Genomic DNA, 21,714 nt, shown 5'->3' with positions numbered 1-21,714 from the left:
CACCGAGGGCAAGTGTATCCCTGCCTCTCCTGGGGGAGAAGGGCAAACATGTCGCAGCTCTCGCAGCGGACAGCAACACCCGTGACTCCTGCCAAGGCCATCTCCTGGTCTGCCATTGGGATCCCTTCCGAGACCTTACCTTGGTCCCCTGCCTTGTTTCTCCTGCAGTTCCTCTCACTCGCCCAGTTATTCCAGACAAAAACCCACTCGCACACACACACAAGGATAAAAAAAACTTAAATTGGAGGAAAAACAAAGCAAAGCACAGCACAAACAAAAACAAACAAACCTCAGGCTGGTGGCCCCGCCTGTCAGCTTCCTCCTGGCTGCTCTAGCCTCTCTGGCCCTGCCCCCTTCCTCTCTGCTGCTCCTGGCTCTCTGCTCCCCTGCCCAGTTCCTACCTTGCCTTCGCCAGTCCCCTGGCCACTCAGCACTCTCCCCTAGCCTGTGCCTCTCCTGTTCTGCTGCTCTGCCAAGAGGCCAGAGCCAAAAGGTATACTACTGCGGGCATGAATCCCTCAGAAAAAATGGAGTAGCCTTCATAGTCAATAAAAGAGTAGGAAAATCAGTACTGGGGTACAATCTCCAAAATGACAGAATGATCTCAGTTCGAATCCAAGGCAAACCATTCAACATCAGAGTAGTCCAAGTCTATACCCCAACCACTGATGCCAAAGAGGCTGAAGTTGACCAGTTCTATGAAGACCTACAACTCCTTGTAGAAATAACACCAAAAACTGAAGTCCTTATCATCATGGGGGGTTGGGATGCTAAAGTAGGAAGTCCAAAAATAACCGGAATAACAGGCAAGTTTGGCCTTGGAGTACAAAATGAAGTAGGGCAAAGGCTGGCAGAATTTTGTCAAGAGAACATGCTTGTCATTGCAAACACTCTTTTTCAACAACCCAAGAGACAACTCTACACATGGACATCATTGGATGGTCAACACTGAAATCAGATTGACTATGTGCTCTGCAGCCAAAGATGGAGAAGCTGTGGTCTGGGTGGATAAATATATTGAAATAGGCATCCTTCAGGTCAATGGAGGAGAACCAGTCCCCTCTGTTGAGGAGAGGGAGGATGCCTTGGAGAGTTACCATTCTTAATCTCTTGGGGGCTGATGAACTTGTTGACTCCCCTGAGATCCCGGATCAGATTGAGGCTCCCATCCCATTTAGGCACTGTGAAGTACCTGAAGTAAAAGCCTCTATGGGCCGATAGGAGGATGCACTCTATTGCTCCATTCGCTAGAAGGGCCTGGACTTCTGCCCAGAGGGTGGGGGACAATGGTGCAGTCTTGGCACGACCTACAGGAGACAAAGCGTCAACTTCTATTCTGTATCCCCTGTAGTCAGTGGTAATGCCTTCCCAGGCTGGGAGATAGTGGGCCAGATGTTCTGTGAAAGTGGGGGGGCTGCCTTGACTGGGGCATCAGCACCTGCGCCTTGTATCCTGGTGCTTAAGCGGAACCTCTGCTGGGGTTGGAAGTCCCGCCTTTGATTGGTGGGCAGCGCCCTAGGGTGCACAGGACAGTCAAGGAAGGGGCAGAGGTTGGGGGTGACAGGAGTTCCTTGCCACCTCCTCTGCACCGTACTCTGCCCAAACCCCATGCATTTGGCATTGGTGCATGCCTTGTGGAGGGAAGTCCATATTCCCATCCATATGGGCATTAAAGAGGCCTTTGCCATCGAAGGACAAGTCCACAATGTGGGCCTGGGTCTCGGAAGGCAAGGAGGCAGAGTGCAGCCAGGCACGACGGTAGGGGGCTATGGCACCCACCATGGCCTTGCTGTTGCAATTGATGTGGTGTTGAGTTGCCTCAAGTTGGAACCTTGACAGACCTTCTGCCTCAGTGTGTATAAGGCAGATAGCAACCCAAAGGTGGTCTAGGAGCTGGTCCACCATGGCACCCATTTTCTCCCACAGGAAGAGCTGGTATCTGACCATGGTGGCCTCGAAGTTGGAGACCCTAAAACCCAAGGCAGCAGCTGCATATACCTTCTTGGCCATGATGTCTAGGTGGCAACCCTTCTTGTCCACCAGGGTGGACTGACCCCTCTGGGGTGTACCCTGCATAGACTCCACAATGATGAAGTTAGGCTTGGGATGCTGGAGCAGTAGAGGGAATGCCTTATCACCTGGTAGGCGGAATCAAACTCATGTGAGGTGGCCAGGGGTCCCACAGGGGCCATCGTGGACTGCTGGGCTGTGTAGAACAGCGTGGGCAGGGAGGGGATGGACACTGGGATGGCATCCCCTGACGCCAGGGTGTCATAACATGGGTCAGCCTTGGGTTCAGGTGGGTGGGAAGTTTGGAAGCTGAGCTCCTTGGCCATATGGAGGACAAGGTCAGAGAAACCACCCTGTTTTGCAGGTGAAAAGGAGAGGTACTGGTCCAGGGTGTGCCTGTCTGTGAAGTGGACAGAAGTCAAGGGGGAAGGAGAGTGTGCCGAATCTGACCCAAGTCCCTTGAAGGTGAATGGTGATAGCGATGGTTCCTGCTCTGATGATCCCAGCATGGAGCAAGTGAGCAGTGGCAGCGAGTCATTGCAGGGCTGTGGGAATGGTGGTGCTGGTGAGCAGGCCTGGTGTAGGCCACATCTGTAGAGTGGTGGCGGTGCTGATGGTGTTCACAGAATGCTGAGTCATCGGAGCAGGAGGTAGGGTTCCAGGCGCAGCACTCGTGGCGTGGCCTGCAGTGCCTTAGGTGGCCATGGGGAGCGCAGGACTCCGAGTAGCTGGAGTCGGCTGGGCAGGGCCGCCTCGTGAATGGGGTCAAGGCAGGAGACGTGCTGGAGTACAAGAAGGCTGGTGAGCACAACAACAATCCCCCGCAACCCGGCGGGGGGGGGCAGTTTCCCAGGTGACTCCTGGGCAAAGCAATGTTGCCCGTGGGCAACGGCTGCAGCGGATGGTCCCTTGAAGGGGTGGAGCCGCAGTTCGTGGCTGGCATGGTTGAAGGGCTGCGTGCTAGCAGGGTCTCAGGCACAGGCAGCAGGTTCCTGGCCGCAGAGGCAGGGTGTACATCTGGGGAGTCCAGAACCAGGACCGTGGGGGTCATGTTCAGTGAGGCCCCAGGGTGTGGTGTTCATGAATGATCCTGGGTGGTCTCTGATGCTGGTGGAGGGGGGGCAGGGTCCTTCATGGCGCACTGCTTCTTCTTCCTCATGGCGACCCCGTTGCCGGAGGGGCCCTCTCCCAGGGAGGTAGGTCTTTTTCCCAGACTTGTGAGGCTTGGAGGTGCCCTTGGCTGGGGGGTTGTCAGCCTCTGAAGGGTTGACCGTCATAAGTGCCCCCTGCCATAGGGCCTGGCAGAGGCAGGCGGCCCTCTGCCTGCAGGTCTGATTTTTAAAAGCCTGGCGGGGGGGGGGGGGGGCAGGTCTTGACGACACGCCCCTCACCAAGGCAGAGGAGGCACTTGGAGTGCCCATCAGTGGTGGGCATCTGGGCTGCACCAGAGGAGCAGCAGCAAGGTGCCGAATTGGTCACGTGGCTCAAATGGGAGTGCACGTGGAGAGAGAAGCAGGGCAAGGAGTACAGATTCTCCACGGGAAAGAGGGAGGAGAGAGGCAGCTGGCTTCTCTCTGAACGGCAGAGGAAAGGGGAATGTGGGGGGTTGTTTTTTGTTTTTGTAGAGAAGGAAAAAAGGAAGATGGCAAACCAGGTAAGCAGGGAGTGGAACTTCTGATCAGCGAAGCACGTCGGAGCACAGTCAAAAAGGAACTCAGCAACAACAAAGCTAGTGGAGGTGACAGTATTCCAGCTGAAATTCAAAATCCTAAAAGATGGTGCAGTTACAGTGCTACACTCAATATGCCAGCAAATTTGGAAATCGCAACAGTGGCCACAGGATTGGAAAAAGTTTACATTCCAATCTCAGAGAAGGGCAATGCCAAAGAATGTTCAAACTACTGTACAATTGTGCTCATTTCATACACTAGCAAAGTTATACTCAAAACCCTACAAGCTAGGCTCCAGCAGTATGTGGACCGAGAACAAGCAGAAGGACAGGCAGGGTTTCAAAGAGGCAGAGGAACTTGAGATCAAATTACCAACATATGCTGGATCATGGAGAAAGCTAGGAAGTTCCAGAATAACATCTACTTCTACTTCATTGACTACACTAAAGCCTTTGATTGTGTGGATCACAACAAATTGTAGCAAGTTCATAAAGGGATGGAAGTACCAGACCGTCTTATATGTCTCTTGAGAAACAAATGGTCTTGGTTCAAAATTGGGAAAGGAGTATGGCAAGGCAATAATTTTCCCTGTTTATTAACTTATATACAAAGTACATCATGAGAAAGCCTGTGCTAGATGAATCACAAGTCGGAATTAAGAATGCCGGGAGAAGTATCAACAACCTCAGTTATGCAGATGATACGACTCTATTGACAGAAAGTGAAGAAGAGCCTCTTGATGCAGGGGAAAGAGGAGAATGCAAAAGTTGGCTTGGAACTCAACATTAAGAAAACTAAGATCATGGCATCTGGTCCAATCACTTCCTGGCAAATAGATGGGGAAGAATTGGAGGTAGTGACAGATTTTATTTTCCTGGGCTCCAAGATCACCACAGACAGTGACTGTGGCCAAGAAATTAAACGACATTTGCTGCTTGGGAGGAAAGCTATGGCAAATCTAGACAGCATACTAAAAAGCAGAGACATCACCCTGCCAACAAAAGTTCATATAATCAAAGCTATGGTTTTCCCAGTTGTAATGTATGGCTGTGAGAGTTGGGTCATAAGGAAAACTGAGTGCCGATTGATACCTTTGAATTGGGGTGTTGGAGAAGGCTCCTGAGAGTCCATGAGAAGGAAGGAATCACTGGAGAAGACCCTGATGCTGGGAATTATTGAAAGTAAAAGGAGAAGGGGACGTTTGAAGGGGCTAGACAGGGTCACTGGGGCAGTTGGTGTGGGCTTGGGTGGACTCTGGGAGATAGGAGAGGAGAGGAGAGCCTGGAGGAATGTTGTCCATGGGATTGTGATAAGTTAAACACAACTTTGTGACTAGACAAAACCATCAGTAAAGCAATGTGCACAGACCAAATTAGAGAGATCATACAGCACAGCAGTGTCCATGCAGGTACAAGGATATTTTTTGTCCCAAAAATTGTTGTTATTTTAATATCAAGGAAGATCATACATTTAAATATAGCATTCAAATAATTTCAGATGCTGCTATAAGTTTTCATTGCAGGAAAACATTCTAGAATGCTGATTCTAACCACAAGAATTCACAGAATTAGTCCTTTAAATAATTTGTGCAGGCTAAATGGATCACTCCATTAAAATCTTAATTACAATGGGCCATTTTTGTGTTTCAACTGTTTGATGCACTGCTCAGACCAAACAGGTGGCACCTTTTATTGTGGAATTAGCTAGCCCACTTATATAAAATTCAAAAAAGCTGTAAAGTGAACCTGTGCCTAAATTACTAAACAGTACAAGTATCATCCTAACTGAATCAGCAGCCTATGTAATTTCTTTTTCTCTACTATTGTAACATTCTCTCCACCAAAACAGAAACATCTTCCTTAGGTATCTGTATGTACATTGCATATATGATTGTGTTTGAATGCATGTGCACACACATGTGTGGCTTTAATTCCAACTAATTTTCAAAAGGGTCTAATATACAAGTTTTAAAGTGGCAGGTTTGAAAGTTTCAGGAATGTACACACAAAAGAACTGTTGACATGATTTCTGTCTGGCAAATTCATTCATAGCTTTTGATTTGTATTGTAGCTTGAGGTCTCCATGATCTGCATTTTGAGCCATGAGCAAACAGCATTTATTTATATGGCATCTAAGTTGCTTTTCTTCCCACAACTGAAGCATTAAGTTCTTGTACAGCCTTGAGTGAAACATGGATCCAGGATTTCTTTTCCCTCATTCATCTGGGAGTTCATTAGTAAACAGCTACAGGCTGATTGCTGATGGTTATTCTGCTGCCAATATATTAACTCATTTCTACTGTAAGGGGCTGAGGGGGAGCATACTTTATTTTTGCTGTAGGCAAGTACATGTAGAGGAGAAAAGATTGATTGGTGGTGTTTCATTTTTAAGGGTTAAAGTAGCAGACTGGAAATGTTATGCTTAAGGATAAAGTGCCAACACTGCTTTATTCCCATAACAAAAGATTTAGGCTGACTTTCTGAACAAATAAATCTGAGCAATACAAAAGGTAATGAAAGCACAGTTGAAGTGCACATATGAGAACATACAGACCAGTATAATAGTGGTGCAGATGCTGGGCTGCTAGTGATTGAAAGCTAAGTACAATTATAATGCTAATAATGTAAGCAAGCAACAAGCCTGTGAACACAGAGCCAAGGGGATAGACCTCATTTAACATTATTATGAATTGGCTTTCCATTGGAAGTGGTGAAATGCAGAACATAACAAGGATTTCTGATTCCATACCAAGATCCAATTACACTCTGTTACAATTGACAATCTGCTTTTATTAGTATGAAAATTAGCCTGGACACAAACTATCTGGTATTTCTTCTTCACAAACAACACCAAGCAAAACCTCCCAGTTGATCTCTCTGGAGCCTAAAGCTGCTTTGGAAGCACAGATATGCTGTGTGTGAGCTAAGCCTAGCTAGAAAGCTTGAGGAAACTAGAGCAAAAGGGGTTGCTTCCTTCCTCTAGGCCTTCAGTTCACCCACTCAGGCTATTATCACAGCCGCTTTTTAAGGGATCCCCTTCAAGGAAGTGAGAAACAAGAACCAAAGGCATCATTAATGTGCTATTTGTGCATGTGTGTGTGTGCGGGGGGGGGGGGGTGAGAGAGAGCAAGAGAGCTTGAGCTCAAATGAGCGTGCATGCTGACTGAGGCACAAAATGCAGATCACCCACCAGTACGCATGCCTTTAGGCAAATACAGGTCACTAAAAAAGGCAGACCTCACTGTGGTTCTTCTTGGAAAGCATACACCAAGATCTGATGTTGTTCATCTAAGGAGATTAGTGCAGGTAGAATAGAAATTTATTTTTCAGCCTTTCTATTATATGCTCCTTTTAATTCTCCTCTACTATATGCAAATCATGCCAGATGTATAACTCGCTGCTCAGCTACTGCAATTAGTAATAGTCCTCAAAAAGCCACCCAACTAGAAAAGTGTACCTACCTCATTAGAGATACACTCTTGCTCTCTCTGGAGAGCCATACAAGCACACTGCACAACACAAGACTTTAGCAATACCACATACATAATTCAGGTTCTGTCACTGGTACTGCAGACTTTGGATTTGCAGATTTTTTAAAAACTAAAATCACAAGATCCATCACCTTTGGCTAAGTACAAACAGTGGCTTGGAAGGGCAGACATTCTCTAAGAATTAAGACCAGAATGTCTTTAAGTGCATGCCTGGCCCAAGACCAAACATCAATCCTTGGGTCACCAGAAGGTGTTTTTTTTCCTCACAGTGGCTTAATTTAGGGTAGGGAGCCTTTCATTTGGTGCTAATGTTAATGCTAATCTACTGCAGATTTCTCAGTAGATTCTGAACTAACTTTGACCTGCCACTGTTGTAGAGAAAGCAACCAGTACTACAATGTAGTGCTGTACCGTGGTTCTTACATATACAGTTACATAGTAGAGAGTATTAACATTTAGCTCTTTTGGCCTACATCAGATCATGGAACAGGAAATTAATTTGACCCATTTTCAGAAAGTTGAAAATAAGTAAGCAAGGGTGTGTGCTTGTATGGCTCTCCAGAGAGAGCGAGCGTGTAACTCTAATGTTCAAGGACACTACCTTTTTTCCTTTGGTTAGTCTACTAAAGCATCAGCATATCCTTCAACAAAATCACTAACCTGTTACATTCACTGATGGAAAGCTAATGTTTCTTCACCATGAATGCTAACTACAGGTTTCTGGTTCATGTTATATAGGAGTTTTATAACAAATGGCTAGGTGTTATCCATTATGTTATATTTTCTGAAGCAATCGCATTCAGCTCAATGTGATTACTCCAGCGCAGTGGTTCTCAAAGTATGGGGCATCCTGTCCCCCTTGAGTGATACAGAGTAGCTGAAAATGAGGATGGGGCAGAAAGTTCCAAGAGAAGAGCAAGACCCTTATCTAGTTTTATTAACCTCACCAATCAAAACATATAGCTCAGCTGAATACCCCAAAGCATCTTCAATTATTTATGTTGGATTTATAAGGGCAATTGTTCCACCACCTGGTTCATCTTTCCCACCCAAAAAGCTCCTCTCTTAAAATATCTCCCTTTCTATGGTTTTAGGAGAGACCAAATATGTCCTATTCTATTCTCCTTCTAACGCTGGTGTTCATCCTACAGGAACTCATAGAAACAGGCTGTGTGGACGACCTACGGACATATGCCCTCTCCTTTCTTCAGCTTTCCACTCTGCTGTACTAAAACATAAATTTGAAATGGTTCTTACCACAACGAGGATCCTGAGGTGTTCCCTTCATAAACAACATACAAGGTGCAGCATTTGTCAGTTTCTTGAGTCGCATACCGAGATCCTCTTTAACACCATCAGTGCAACCAGTTGGAATGGTCACACTAGATACAAGGCGCTGAACTTTTTTGGTCAATTCTGGTGCATGAGCGCCATCTAGTTGATCAATTTTTTGGAAATTCTGCCAATAAAGAAAAGCAATGCTAGTAAATGTTATGAGTGCCACAAGAACTGCATTCTGAAAACTAGTAGGACATTCTTTTGAGGTAATGTATAACTGTTTATCCCCAAATAGGCACAAAGTGAACTAAATTCTGTTAAACCTTATTATAATAATAAACACTTGCAAAAATATTCTGAACAGGTCACCACAATGGGCAATTGATGGTCATTTTCATGTCATTACTAAACTGTGCACCACTAAAAACAGATTTAGTAGCATGCACTCCTCTACAAACATTTTTGTGAGCTTCAGTATAGAGGATCATCAGATATGTGAACTGGGCTTTACCCACTCAGTTAAGATATACAAAATTCCTAGCAGCTTTAAATCAAATGTTATCCCACACCATTATTGTTGCTTGTATTGGGCATATCCATACATGCATGCAAGTTAAAATAAGCCTACCTTAAAAAATAGGAACGTTGGAACAGAAGTAATCTCATATTTTTCAGAAACTTCTGGAACTACTTCAGCTTCCAGCTTAAAAAAAAGGAAAAGAAGTAATAAAATACGGTTTTATTTTCATTCTCTTATTTATAGTTGAGACTGTGCTGGCTGATCTTGTCTACACTGTTCTTTTAGTCACGTTAAATGTTTAAAAAGGATTTCAGTGCAAAAGTTTGTGACACATTTGCATTTAAATGAAACTCACAGGGCAGGCTTGTCATCCACTGAGCCTGCAGTGTCAAAACAGGTTCAGAGGTTTTTATTTTGTTGCACATTTCAAAAGATGCCTGGAGGCTGTGAATAAAATTCTTGGTGCACTGGTGACCTAGTAAATTTTCAATCATATGCAGCTACTACTATATTGAAATCCATAAATCACTGACCCCAGTTATGTCATGATTACAGTGCTTATTTTCTGCCCACAGCAATTCTTGCTGTTTGCTCTATTGACTAATTTCAGGAGGCAGTACATCATGAATGACATTTGGAGCCTTCTGCAAATTATGAAGCAAAAAAAGAGTATTTCACCAATAAACTATTGATGTCTGCTAAATTTTAGTGGTTAACTCCTGCAAGACTGCTAGATATTAGTATGCTACTGTCCTCAAACATAGATAATCAAACATGAAACTGTAGGAAACTCAAACAGTGCACAGATTTCCATTTACCGAGTCAGTAGACTCTGATATACTCAGGAATGACCAATGGCAAGACTGAATAGTTGAAAGATGGGAAGTAAATGTAGATATTTTGCTTAAGAGATTGGGAAGTGCAATCCTATGCTCCTTTGACACTGTCCAAGGGGACAATGGACACTGAAAGCTTTTACCTCTGAGGCCTTAACAGAGCTATGACCCCAGAGGCTCTTCACCCCACTCCGCCCCCAAACACAGCAGAAAGTTCCATGGCAGCTTTCCCAGTGACCTCAAAAAAGGAGGAAAAGGGGGTTCTCCAGTGAGAGAAAAGGAAGGACTAGAAGCCAAGAGGAAAGGAAAGTCCTATCTGCACACCTGGCCAAAGAATTCACAGGATCAGAACCTGCAGGAACAATTTTCCGCTGCTCTACTGGCTCTGCAGTAGGAAACATTAAAGCTATGCTATATATGGTATAACAGGGCAAAATTTAGAAGCTTTATGGTTCTGAGCTTTTCTAATCTTCCTGAAGGCAGCTTTGTTTTGTCCTATGTCTGGAGGTGATCCTACATTTTATGCACTCTCTAGCAAGTACGCTCAGGATTGCAGCTTAAATCATGGTGTTGATAATATTTGGTAATGTATGTTAGATCCACTGTCATCTGGCCTGGTCTCTGCTCAGACTACCAGCTTTCATATTTTTGAACTCAATAACTTCATCCCCAAAGTTTATCTCCAACCAAAATTAACCCAGAGGGCACTCCAAATTTATCAGTGCTCTGCTGGCATATAAATCACCTGAGCATAAATGTGAGATACTATTCAAAAGCTCCCCTATACCAACAGGCTTTTATTTATGTATATATTTCACATTACTGCAGGACTCTGAGAGCTGAAGATTGTGGTGGGATTTAAAGAATTGTATGCATTTTAAAATAAATGGTAGTGTTCATTTATTTTAAAATGCATACTATTAATACAATGCATTTTAACATTGTTATCATAAATGATAATGACACTAATGTATCCCATTACAGGAAAAACTTAACTAGCACAGGGAATGCTGGTCCTTCCAAAGTGGCAAAACCACTGATCAGCTATATAGGACAAATGAAGCCAATAAACTTTTCATTTCTTTTTTCAAGTTATTATTCAGCATAGCTTAACTGATGCTATATTTTCATGTTTCTTCCATCCTCATAATAATTCATGTAAAATCCCATCAATTTTCTATGAATTGCTGCTAATAGTATGCAAACAGCTGAATTTTGTAATTAATTTGATTTTGAACAATACGGTTATAGATTATGCAGCTTTACCTCTACAGCGAACCTAATGCCATATTACTCCAGCACAAATAATACTAGTATTATCCTAACATTAGTTCTACTACAAACCTTTTAACATGATCAAAGCTGTCCTGCTAAAATGTGGTGCTCAGTTACAGATACTTAAATCCACAGAAATGCATCACAGCAAAATCTTTTGGGTGTAATCTAGAGCAGTGGTTTTCAAGTGCTGGTCCACAGGAGATTCCCTGACGGTATGCGAAAAAGCCCTGAGGAGGAGCTGCATATAAAAGCAGCAACCCAAGCTCAGTCTGCTTTTTCCACTTGCTCAGTGCTGCTGCCGTCACTAGGAGAACTGATCTGTGCCAGCTCTTTCCCTCTTCCTGCTTCAATCAGCTCAGTTCCTGCTCTTCCCACTCACTCAGGGCTGCTGCCATCAACAGGAGAACTGGTCTGCACCAGCTCTTTCTCTTTTCCTGCTATGATCTGCTCAGTTCCCTTGGTGCCAGCAGCAGCCCTAAGCAAGTGAAAAAAGTGGGTTGTGTGAGTTGCTGCTCCTATATGCAGCTGAGAATACCACTGCCGCCACCGCCACCCCCACAGCATGCTGTGCAAGCAGTCCCAAGCTGCCTGGTTCTGGTCTTTGCCACCTGACAAGGCAAGCGGCATGGCCATCTTCCAGGGATTCCTGTTGATCGTAGTTGCTTGATCAGAGCCATCAGAAGCAAGGGAAAGAGCAGCAAGGTGGTATGTGAAAAGGAAAAAGACCTGGAACTACTTGAACCGAGAATCTCTCCATTGTTCATTCTACCCACCATGAGGGATGTTCTACTTCTGAAAAATAATTTCTGGACAGCAAATAATAATGGGAAAAAGGCCAAATACAAAAGAATGAAAACACTGAAAATCAGATTTTATCAATAAAAGCATGGCTGGTCAGAAATGGCTCATTTTAAGGAAGTCTACCACAGATGCCAAAAATAGAATTATCATATAATTTTGTACCTTTATCATCACAAATTCATTTCATCATTGAACTACTTTTAAAATGAGCACCATTTAGTTGTAGTCCATTTGTTCTTTCTTGCTCATTGGAGCTCTCTTACCGGGACACGTACACATCCCTACTGCCTATATGCTGTATCAAAGCAGTTATGAGGCATAATTATGAGAACTCAAAGTAGTGGTTATCTATCCTAGTCCATTACAGTACATACAAAACAATAAGGAAAGAATCTGTTTGCCTAACCAAAAGCATCACTGCATCAAATCAAGTAAGTAGTAGGAACTTTTTTTAAAAAAAGAGCAGTATTGCTAACTTAATCTCAAATCCCTGGGATAAGAAGATCAGGATTTAAACTAATTGCCAAATGCATTAGTTGTGGACAAACCATTGACTATTACATGGGAAAACCTAGCTCAAGTAACTAAAAAGGCACAATATTAACTTTAACCGGTGCCTGGCCAAGGTGATGGACTGAATGAGGGCCAATAAACTGAGACTCAATCCAGATTAAGATGGAAGTCCTTTTGGTGGGCAGTTTGGATTTCCAGGTAAGTGATTTTGGCCCTATCCTGGATGGGGTTGCACTCCCTCTAAAGGACAGGTTCTGTAGCCTGAGAATGCTCCTCAACCCAGAGTTGTTCCTGAAGGTTCAGGTGGCAGCGGTGGCGAGGAGTCCTTTCCTTCAGCTTCGGCTGATCCATCAGCTGCATCCTTACCTGGATGAGCACTGCTTGGCAATGGTGACACATGCTCTGGTGTCAGTTGGATTCCCAGTTGGATTATTATAACATACTCTACATGGGGCTGCCCTTGAAGACGGTCCAGATACTTGAAATGGTTCAAAACGGAGCTGCCAGATTCTGATGGGGGCTGGTCATTATTCTCACATAATGCAGTCCTCTATCAGCTGCACTGAAGTCCGGGCCCAATTTATGGTTCTGGTGTTGACCTATAAAGCCCTAAACGGCTTGGGACCAGGATACCTGAAAGAACGTCTTCTTCCCTATATGCCTTCCTGCCCCTTAAGACCTGAGGCAGAGGCCCTGCTCCGGGAACCCTCCCTGAAGGAGGTTAGGAGGGAGAATACCCTTCTCCACGGTGGTGCCCCAACTGTGGAATGTGCTCCCCAGAGATGTTTGCCTGGCACCAATGTTATATCCCTTTTGATGCCAGGTAAAAACCTTTTTATTTGCCCAGTATTTTAATATTTAAATGTTTTAACTAGGTTTTAATACGGTCATTCTCAGTCACATTCCGTTATGCTTGTTATGTTATTGTATTTTTGTCATATTTATTTATTGTTATGATTTATTTATGTTGTAAGCCGTCTTGGGACGTTTGTATAGGACTGGGTAAAAATATTGTAAATAAATCAATAAATAAAATATTCAAATTCTAATGAATGCTTTGGTAGTCAAAGATATTTATTTATTTATTTATTATTTATTAAAACGTTTTTTATGCCGCCCCATTCACCAAAGCCTTGGGGCAGCTTACATCACTAAGTTAAAATAATTATAATATAAATTAAAAATATAAATATTAAATTAAAAATACAACAATACAGTATAAAATAAGCCGCCCTGGCCAGATAAAATTCAATAATATTAACAGTTAAAATGCCGCTTGAATAAAAAGGTCTTCGCCTGGCGCTGAAAAGCAAATAACGATGGAAAAGCAAATATTGATGGTTATTTCAAGTCAACTTATGGAATCCTAGGACTCCCATGTTTGTTTGCATCCTCAGACCCTTTCTGAGGATTCTTTATCTCAAATTCTCTTATTATGAAAAGTACTCCCTTACTACCACTATACCAAGGCTTCCACCGAACCATCACTAAAGTTCCACTGATCAAAAGTAGTAACCATTTCACTAACAGTCAATTCTTCACAGAGCACAAGCTTGGATTTTAAATAACTGTGTGCATAAGCAAGTACACATGTAAATATCTCACCCTCTCCATTCCAAATCCATTTTTTTAAAAATGCATATATTAAAAGTATAGCATGACAAGAATGCAAGGGCTGGAAAGAATTATCTCACATTCACCCATGATGAGCTCAGCTCTCACTGTTACAGAAGAAATTTATGAAATTTTCTCAGCTGCTGAGCATTACACAGACCTCAACAGTTTCCATCAGTTTTTAATGGATGAAATTTTAATGGGTGAAAGCCATATATACTTCTACTAAAGAAAGTCAGTACAGCACCAATCAAGAGAGGACAAAGCAGTAACTGTAAAGCTGAAATGCTCCCAGTTACACAAGTTTTTAAGCCCTATCAAGAAGCTGGACCAGTATGTCACATTTTCACCTTTTTCCTTAATGCACATAGCCAGCATCCATGCTAGACCAAAAGTATATTATATATGATCAGTTGAACTTACTTTCACAAATGTAACCTGTGGGTGCTCCTTTGCTAGTTCAGCCATGACATTATTCATCTGGACACACTGAGGAGCCCATGGGGCCCAAAAATGAACCACCACTAAAGACCTGTGACAAACAGGGATGAACACAGAGGTCAGGCATTTATGCAGAACAGGTTGAAGATCAACAAAGCAATGCAAAATAAAAGCAACTGGCACCACAATAAATGTTCTCAGGGTGCAGAGACAAATATGGTCTATCTATACTGAGGAAAATGGATAGGAAATGGAGATCCACTGTCAAAGTAGTAGACAGTGAAGGGCTAGATCAGCCTTATCCCACAATGATACCCTCCAGAAGTTTTGACTACAACTCCCATTATCCCTGTCCATCAACTATGCTCATTGGGCTGGTGAGAATTATAGTCTAAAGTCTAAACCTCTTCCTATAGATTGGCTGGCACACACTGGTTCAACAAATCAATGTTTTCTTTATCCTTATATTGCTTGTGATCTGCATTCTGATTCTACTGAAGGCCAGGGAGTGATCTACTCACTGCTACTCCCTCTGTATCCCATCTAGAGAATCTGCAGAAATACACTCCCAAAGGGTTCAGGTGGGTATATTTATAATTAATTGGTTAAAAGCAGGAATTTACAGATCCTACCCACAGGAATTACACTGGTAAGTGAAACATCCTCTCTCTGAGAGGGTTCTTCCCACATTTACTTGGCTCTAGCTTTCAAGCATTATAAGAAAAGTCCTTCTTCCAAAGACCCACACTTGTACTGGAAAGGTTTCAAAACCAGAAAGAAAAATTCTCAGAAGTAGAGAGCTGCTGCCTCTCTAACCATTACTCCACAATAACCACACTTCAGACCAAAAGGAAATACCAAAAGGGGTCCTTTTTGATGAAGCATGTGAGGGTCCATCAACCCATCTCTTGTTATAGCTACACATTTAAAACAGGAGTGGGTAGACTACAGGTTTGTTCAAATCTACCTTGAGGATCTACTAGTACACCAAGATCTACCAACAACAACAGCTAGATGGAAAAGACAACATTTACAAGTTACAGAGCCAAATCTGTATGTGCTGCTGTCTTGATCAGACATTATTTTGTAACATGCAGATCTAGATGCTAAGGCTTAATCACGGATTAAACAAACCACAGTGAAGTTACCTTTAATTCTTAACTGTGGGTTGCTTCATGTCTGGTATCTGGGCTTACATATTACATAATATTATTACATAATAAGTTTGCATATTCAAAATAGTTGGAGGCACATGAACCCGAACAAATCAGTTACAATCTGTCATCTTAACATAAGAGCACATCACAAACTTAGTATTATAGAACAGGGTGATTCTGAGCACTTTCTGAGCCTACAATTTGTTTTCAGTATCAGAACTGAACTGAGCAGAGTCCTTTCACATGGACATGTGCTCCTGGTTACCCCAAACTTTCTTCTTTTCCCACTGCCTAATTTAAGTAGAAAAAGAAATACTGCTGTTCGAGAACTGGGAATCTGAAATCTTTGTTTCAAACCAGCAAACCAGTGATCTACTTTTTCACCCACCATAGAAGGACTTACATGCAGTATTTAAATGTGGTGACTGTGGCCTCTTCAGACAGATATTAAAAGTAGTTTTTAGACATCATGGGTACACATCACACATAGCTGTGAACTGACATTCCTTTTTCCAGAAGATCAACACCTCACCAAATTGTATGGGAAACAGTCTTCTAAAAATCAGGACATCATGGACTGTTTTTTAATCCTTTATATATTTAGACAGCTGTAAGAGATCTTCCCTCTAGGAAATCTACTTCAACAGCTATTTAGGAAAGATGGTTCATTAGGCATTCTGAGAAAAATCACACAGGCACCACAGGGAGAGAAGAATGATGGATAAGGCCCCTTACATATCTATTCCCTAGTTGGACTCTATTCCTTAGAAATATATAAGTATATATTACATATATATTCTCATATGCATTTTTCAGTGTACTTCAGATAGGGAGTTGATTATCTAAAAGGAGAGTCTTAAGCCTGATTGGATATCATGGCCTTAATCCAGGAGTGGGAAACTTGAAAATTTCCAGCTGATGGGAGCTAAGTTTCCCTTTGATGTTGCTAGGCTACAAGTAGTCCCAACCTCTTCCCATCAAATCATCCTAATTCTGTGGAGGAACCATTACACACACATGTAAACTTTTATTTCTTGCTTTCTTTAATGGACTGGCCCTTGAAAACTCATATATTTGGAAGATAACAGCAGGGAAAAAACTTAACCCTGGAATCAAGGCTGGTTCCACTATTAGGCAGAGTGAAGCAGAAAATTTGGGGTGCCATGAAAGGGCTACAAAATGTCAAGTTACTAAGGGCACAATCCTAAACAGGTTTCAAATGAAATGAGTCCTATGACTTACTGCATTCCAGTCACATTAAGTGCTGAGTGCTGTGAATTGTAGGGCTTTCCAATCTGTCTAAGTATGCTTAGTACTGTATCCCTTAAATATTTACTGCATTTTTATTGATAGGGTGAGGTGGGGCTCTTGTGGGATCTTCTGCCTCAGATTCTCAAATAACATGAGCAAACTTGAGGTTAAAGTACAATGACCTAGGGGCAGGGGTCTTCATGTTGTCCTTTGGCTCAGCAGCAAATTATTTTGGGTCAGCCTGGAAATAAGGTCCATTGTGACAACGGCACAAGAGGCAGAATAAGGTTACAATCCTATACACGTTTAGAAGCAAGGCCACAAATCCTATCTATGATTTTTGTGTCATGTCATGGATAAGACTTCATCCTAAAACATCTTACTAATTCCCACCTAATATCATAAAGTTTATGGGGTAACTGAGGTTCCATTCCCAAGCAGGCGATGAACTTGGGAGCAACCCCCATTCAACGCAACGAAGCCTACTTCAGCAAAAACATGCCTGGGAGCCCACAGCTTGAGATCGTGTCTGTACAACCCGGAGAACGGGCCTAGCAACGGACGATGCAACCGTCCGCTTTCGGTTGTGGCTCCTCTTCCTTGGCCTCTCTGCCCACCATGCCCAAAGAGTCAAAGCGAACCTCGAGCAAGGCGCGGGAACAAGGGCGAAGGAGAAGGTGGTGGCGGCAGCGGCTCTTTACGTACCTGCCCGGCTGCTGAAGCAGATCCTGGAACTGGCCCGTAGATGCGGCTTCCACCACAGCTGGGACCGCCGCTGCTCCTCCTTCCGCCGCCATAGCTGATGTTGATCTACGCGCCGTGGCCAAGCAAGGAAGGAAGGAAGGAAGGAAGGAGACGAAAAGGGAGGCGCTAACAACACAAGCCGCTGCCGAGCCTGCCCTTGTCTCTAGACCACCTCATGGCGCATGCTCAGCCTTTCTCGCTTCCCCACCCCTTTTTTGTTTTTTGAAAAAACTCCAATTGCACCTTTGCTCTCGAGAATGGCGGCTGAAATCACGCGCGTGCGTGCTTGAAAACAGGAAGCCCTTGTTAGGGTTCTGATGTAAAGATATTTTTGCCCACAATTCTGCAGCACTTAAGAGGGTTCATGTGGAAGCAAGACTTTTGTAAGACTACACGTTTCTGTTCTCTTTTGCGGGGAAGACGGAGTTTGATAAAAAGTAGGACTGGACGCTGATGAGACGTGTTAGGGTCGGGCGATTCGTTTTTAGAGGCAGTGCGAAAAACAATAGGAGCCGGCAGCAGTTGTACTTCTCGCTAGTGAATGAACCGTATATTTCAAAGCTTACAGCTGTGGTCTTCGCTGCAACAGGAACTGCCCAAAATGCTGCTGGTACGTTCGTCACTACTATAAAAATAAATCAGGGCAATATCCTATGATTGTTTAAGCATGCATCTTTACTTATGGTTTGGTGAGAATGCCAGGAGTGGAGGGCACTTATCCTGGGCTACAGGTAAGCCATATTTCAGCCTTCATCGTGTTGCTGTAATTGGCAACGATCGTATCGTGGAAGCACCTCGACTATTTTGGGTACATCTCCTGGCCCCCGTTTATAGAACTACAGTTGCTTTTCTATAGTCGTGTAGAATCAACATGGGATGGCTTTTTTATTAGATGTTTATACTGGCCAACTGTCAACAGCCCTCAGGGTAATTTACAATCACAAAACCCAAATACAGTAACAATACATTACTAAATATTTTTAAAATGAAAAAATCGAGAAGCCTGCAGTGAAATTAATCTACAGATTGAAGACTAAATGTCTACTTAAAGAGGAAGGTCCTGACCTGATGTCTAAGGGTGAAAACCTATGGGTTGCACCCTGGGTACATGTAAGCCCCCAGACCTGGAGGTTTATAGACATCCTGTGCAGGGCAAGAGGACTAACAGAAGTTATCTTTGCCTACCCATCCTTCCGCACTCAAAGGTTTTTTCTGAACAAAACTGTTTCAGAGTGGAAGGGAATGATGCTTAAAAGGACTCATGTTCTTGCCTTTCCAATGACTTCCCATCCCCACCCAATGAAATACCAGCTTTTAACCTCTCTAAGTTTTTGTTCTGGACCTCAAAAAAGAAGCCAGACAGTTCTTTCTGTGAAGGAGAGAGTGATCCAGTTCCCATTCCTGAGGCCTCTGCTCTGTCTCTGGCCTTTGAGGTGAGGATCTGAATTATCCTAAAATGAAGTCTAGCAGCCAGAGGATTGTTCTGGCAATGTATACAAATGAAGACACCAGGTGGAACTCCTGGAAAGGGCATTCTGCAGAAAAGCCCCACACTATACAGAAGGCTCTTTCCCTTGTTCCCTGTGTGTGCCTAATGTCAAGTTTCTAGTAGAATTTATAGTAGTACTGTAATGGAGTAGCTGTTGGTGCTGCACCACGAGCCTTCCATATTGAGGGTGAATTGTAAAAGTGTTCCATTTTTAAATGTATTGTATAATTGGATGCCTTGGATTACACATGGATCAAATTTAACATACATACTGCTTATTAGAATATACAATTTTGATTGCCTGTCAGTCAGGTTTTTGTTGTTGATCTTCAAACAAAAGATACATTGTAAAAGGTTGGATCCCAAGTATGTTTATTCATACATATTTTTTTTCTATCTTGTACAAATGTCCAAGTAAAATTAAATCTATCTTATGCCCACTTAAATGGAAACAAACCACAAACCATTGGACTTTCTTCCAAGATAGCTAAAAATGCACAAGCTTTCAAGCTGTTTTTGTCAGACAAGGTGTTTTTTTAAAAAGTAAATAGTGGTAAGAAAGAGGGAAAGGCTCTGCCCAAACAGGCTGTTTGACTAATCATAGACAGTGTATAAAATATTCTATATCAAAGTCAATGATGAGGTTACAATGGCATGCCCATAGTGAGCCACAGCACCTGCATACACCAGACTGAAGCCCTAAATAAACCATGGGTGGAGGCTGCTATATTCAAAATGGCAGTCACAAACATGGCAGCAAAGCACTATCTGATTATACTAGTGGGTGGGGGACAAAACTAAATGACTTGCTGCTACTTTGTCACTGGAATAGATTTAGGATCCAACCATTGTACTGGCTATTCTATCACAAAGTTCTGTTGGCAAACCAAAAGCTTCTTCTGTTGTATAGGTGATTCTCTGCTTGTTGTGCCCACTATGTGTAAATTATTTATACTAAAATCAGTGGAACATATTTTGCCTTAGTGTACATAAGACAGTTATATCTAGCAAAAATGGTGTTTCTCTGTAATCTATTATATATGTCCTTATCCTACTTTTAAGATGCTAATGAGGCCATTCAACATCCAAGAGGAAACTTGATGCCACCAAATGTTAAGGTTCATCTGGATATGTGGATGAATCTCTCTGCACCAATTATGGAGAGAATACAGCTTCCTAAAATAAATACCACCTCCCCGTCTCTTATATCAACTACAACTGTTTCGGAGAATTTAAAACCTCACACTTTAATAAGCTCCACAAGACCTTTCCAAGGTTCATTTGGTCGGCAAAAAACACAAATTGTCATTAAAAATGTATAGGCCCATTGAGACATGGGAGAACTAAATCTCCCTAATGTTAGGCTGTATTTCTGGGCATCCCATATGGAATATCTGGCAGCAGAGTCCCAGAGAAACCGAGGGCTTCAGTGGCTCCAGATTGAACAACAGGCAGCAGGCCAAATTAATCTGGCAAACCTCCCAGACAGTATAATCCTCCAGCCACTCAGCCAATACCAGCCCTGTTGTAATGAATGGGACAGCAGCAAGAACAGCTCTTTGAGTAGGAAAACCAGGGTTTCCAAATCTGCAGGTACACTCACCTCAAGTTAAAAGGAAACTAATTATAAAACCCATATTCAAATCTAGGATACAGCATTTTAAGAGGTACAAAGTATCTTACAGACAGCATGGTCCATCTCCTACAACTCAATTATGTAGTGACTTACTAATAAGTACTTCATGTGGAGCCATGGGGTTAGTCACTTGTAACTATTCTTGGGCTTATGATTCTTGACAGCATCATCAAAACTGAACTCATCTGTAAGTTGAACTCAAAAAGTACAATTGCTCAAAGAACTTTTTAAAAGTGCCATTACTGGTGGAGATCCATATTTTGAAAAGGGGGTGGTAGTGAATCAGATAAAATACATTACTGACAAACTCAGTTTTTATTTCATTGTAGTCACAGGAGAAATTCCCCCATTAAAAATTAATACAGTTAAACAGAATTATGTGCTCCCTCTGGAACTACTTTTTTTAATCTGAAGAAGTAAAATAGGATTTACTTCTTTAAGCTCTTTGGCCTTAAACCTGCTTTCTTCATACAGAGTCCAGCAAACTTATTGCAGCGGTTAGAAGACACATCTTTCCAAATCACAGAAAATAAAGGATGGAAGTCAAGGGGAAATGAATGACAGCATTAACATTAATTCAAGGCAAACATGAGGTTAAATTCTACACATAAATTTTACATCTCTGCTGCCATATTAAAATACATATAAACTTATCCAAATGTCTACAAGCAATAACTTAAAACCTTCCCCCCACCTTTCTGTAGTCACATACCCTGTTCCAGATCTGGGAAAATGTAGGACTGTTGGGAATATTAGCCCAGTTTATTATGAATAATTGAGCTGGGAAGCTTGTGTGTGTGTTTTATGAACAAAGCACTATTGTGATACTTTGTCAAAAACATACTGGACATTTTCAGTTACTGATACTCTTCAAGTATATGCTTTTAAAGGAAGTAAATACTGGAATGTAATTAGAGGATTCAAATGGCCATGCTTTAAAGAGCTAAGATTTAACCTTTAAGGTTTAAACTACCAACCCAATACTT

The 21,714-nt window shown here is 42.6% G+C and overlaps 1 protein-coding gene across 3 annotated transcripts in view; it reads right to left on the bottom strand.

Annotated features, from left to right (window-relative positions):
* Positions 1-17,766, bottom strand: part of GLRX3 (glutaredoxin 3) — a 34,034-nt gene extending 16,268 nt beyond the window's left edge. The window contains exons 1-4 of one of the 3 annotated variants that reach the window (XR_006416224.1): positions 17,565-17,766; positions 14,434-14,542; positions 9,077-9,151; positions 8,428-8,629 (exon numbers count right to left, since the gene is read on the bottom strand). Coding sequence is in view for 2 of the 3 variants with exons in the window: in XM_044445627.1 (XP_044301562.1) it covers positions 8,428-8,629; positions 9,077-9,151; positions 14,434-14,542; positions 17,565-17,656 (478 nt within the window). In the remaining variant the exon portion in view is untranslated. The remainder of the gene's footprint in view (positions 1-8,427; positions 8,630-9,076; positions 9,152-14,433; positions 14,543-17,564) is intronic. The other 2 variants (XM_044445628.1, XM_044445627.1) reach the window with 2 other exon arrangements.
* Positions 17,767-21,714: the final 3,948 nt, after the last annotated feature.

Source organism: Varanus komodoensis, unplaced genomic scaffold (genome assembly GCF_004798865.1).
Source record: "Varanus komodoensis strain SLA01 unplaced genomic scaffold, ASM479886v1 scaffold49, whole genome shotgun sequence".
NCBI lineage: Eukaryota > Metazoa > Chordata > Lepidosauria > Squamata > Varanidae > Varanus > Varanus komodoensis.
Note: the sequence above shows the minus strand (reverse complement) of the source record. Positions and strands in the feature narration are given on the sequence as shown.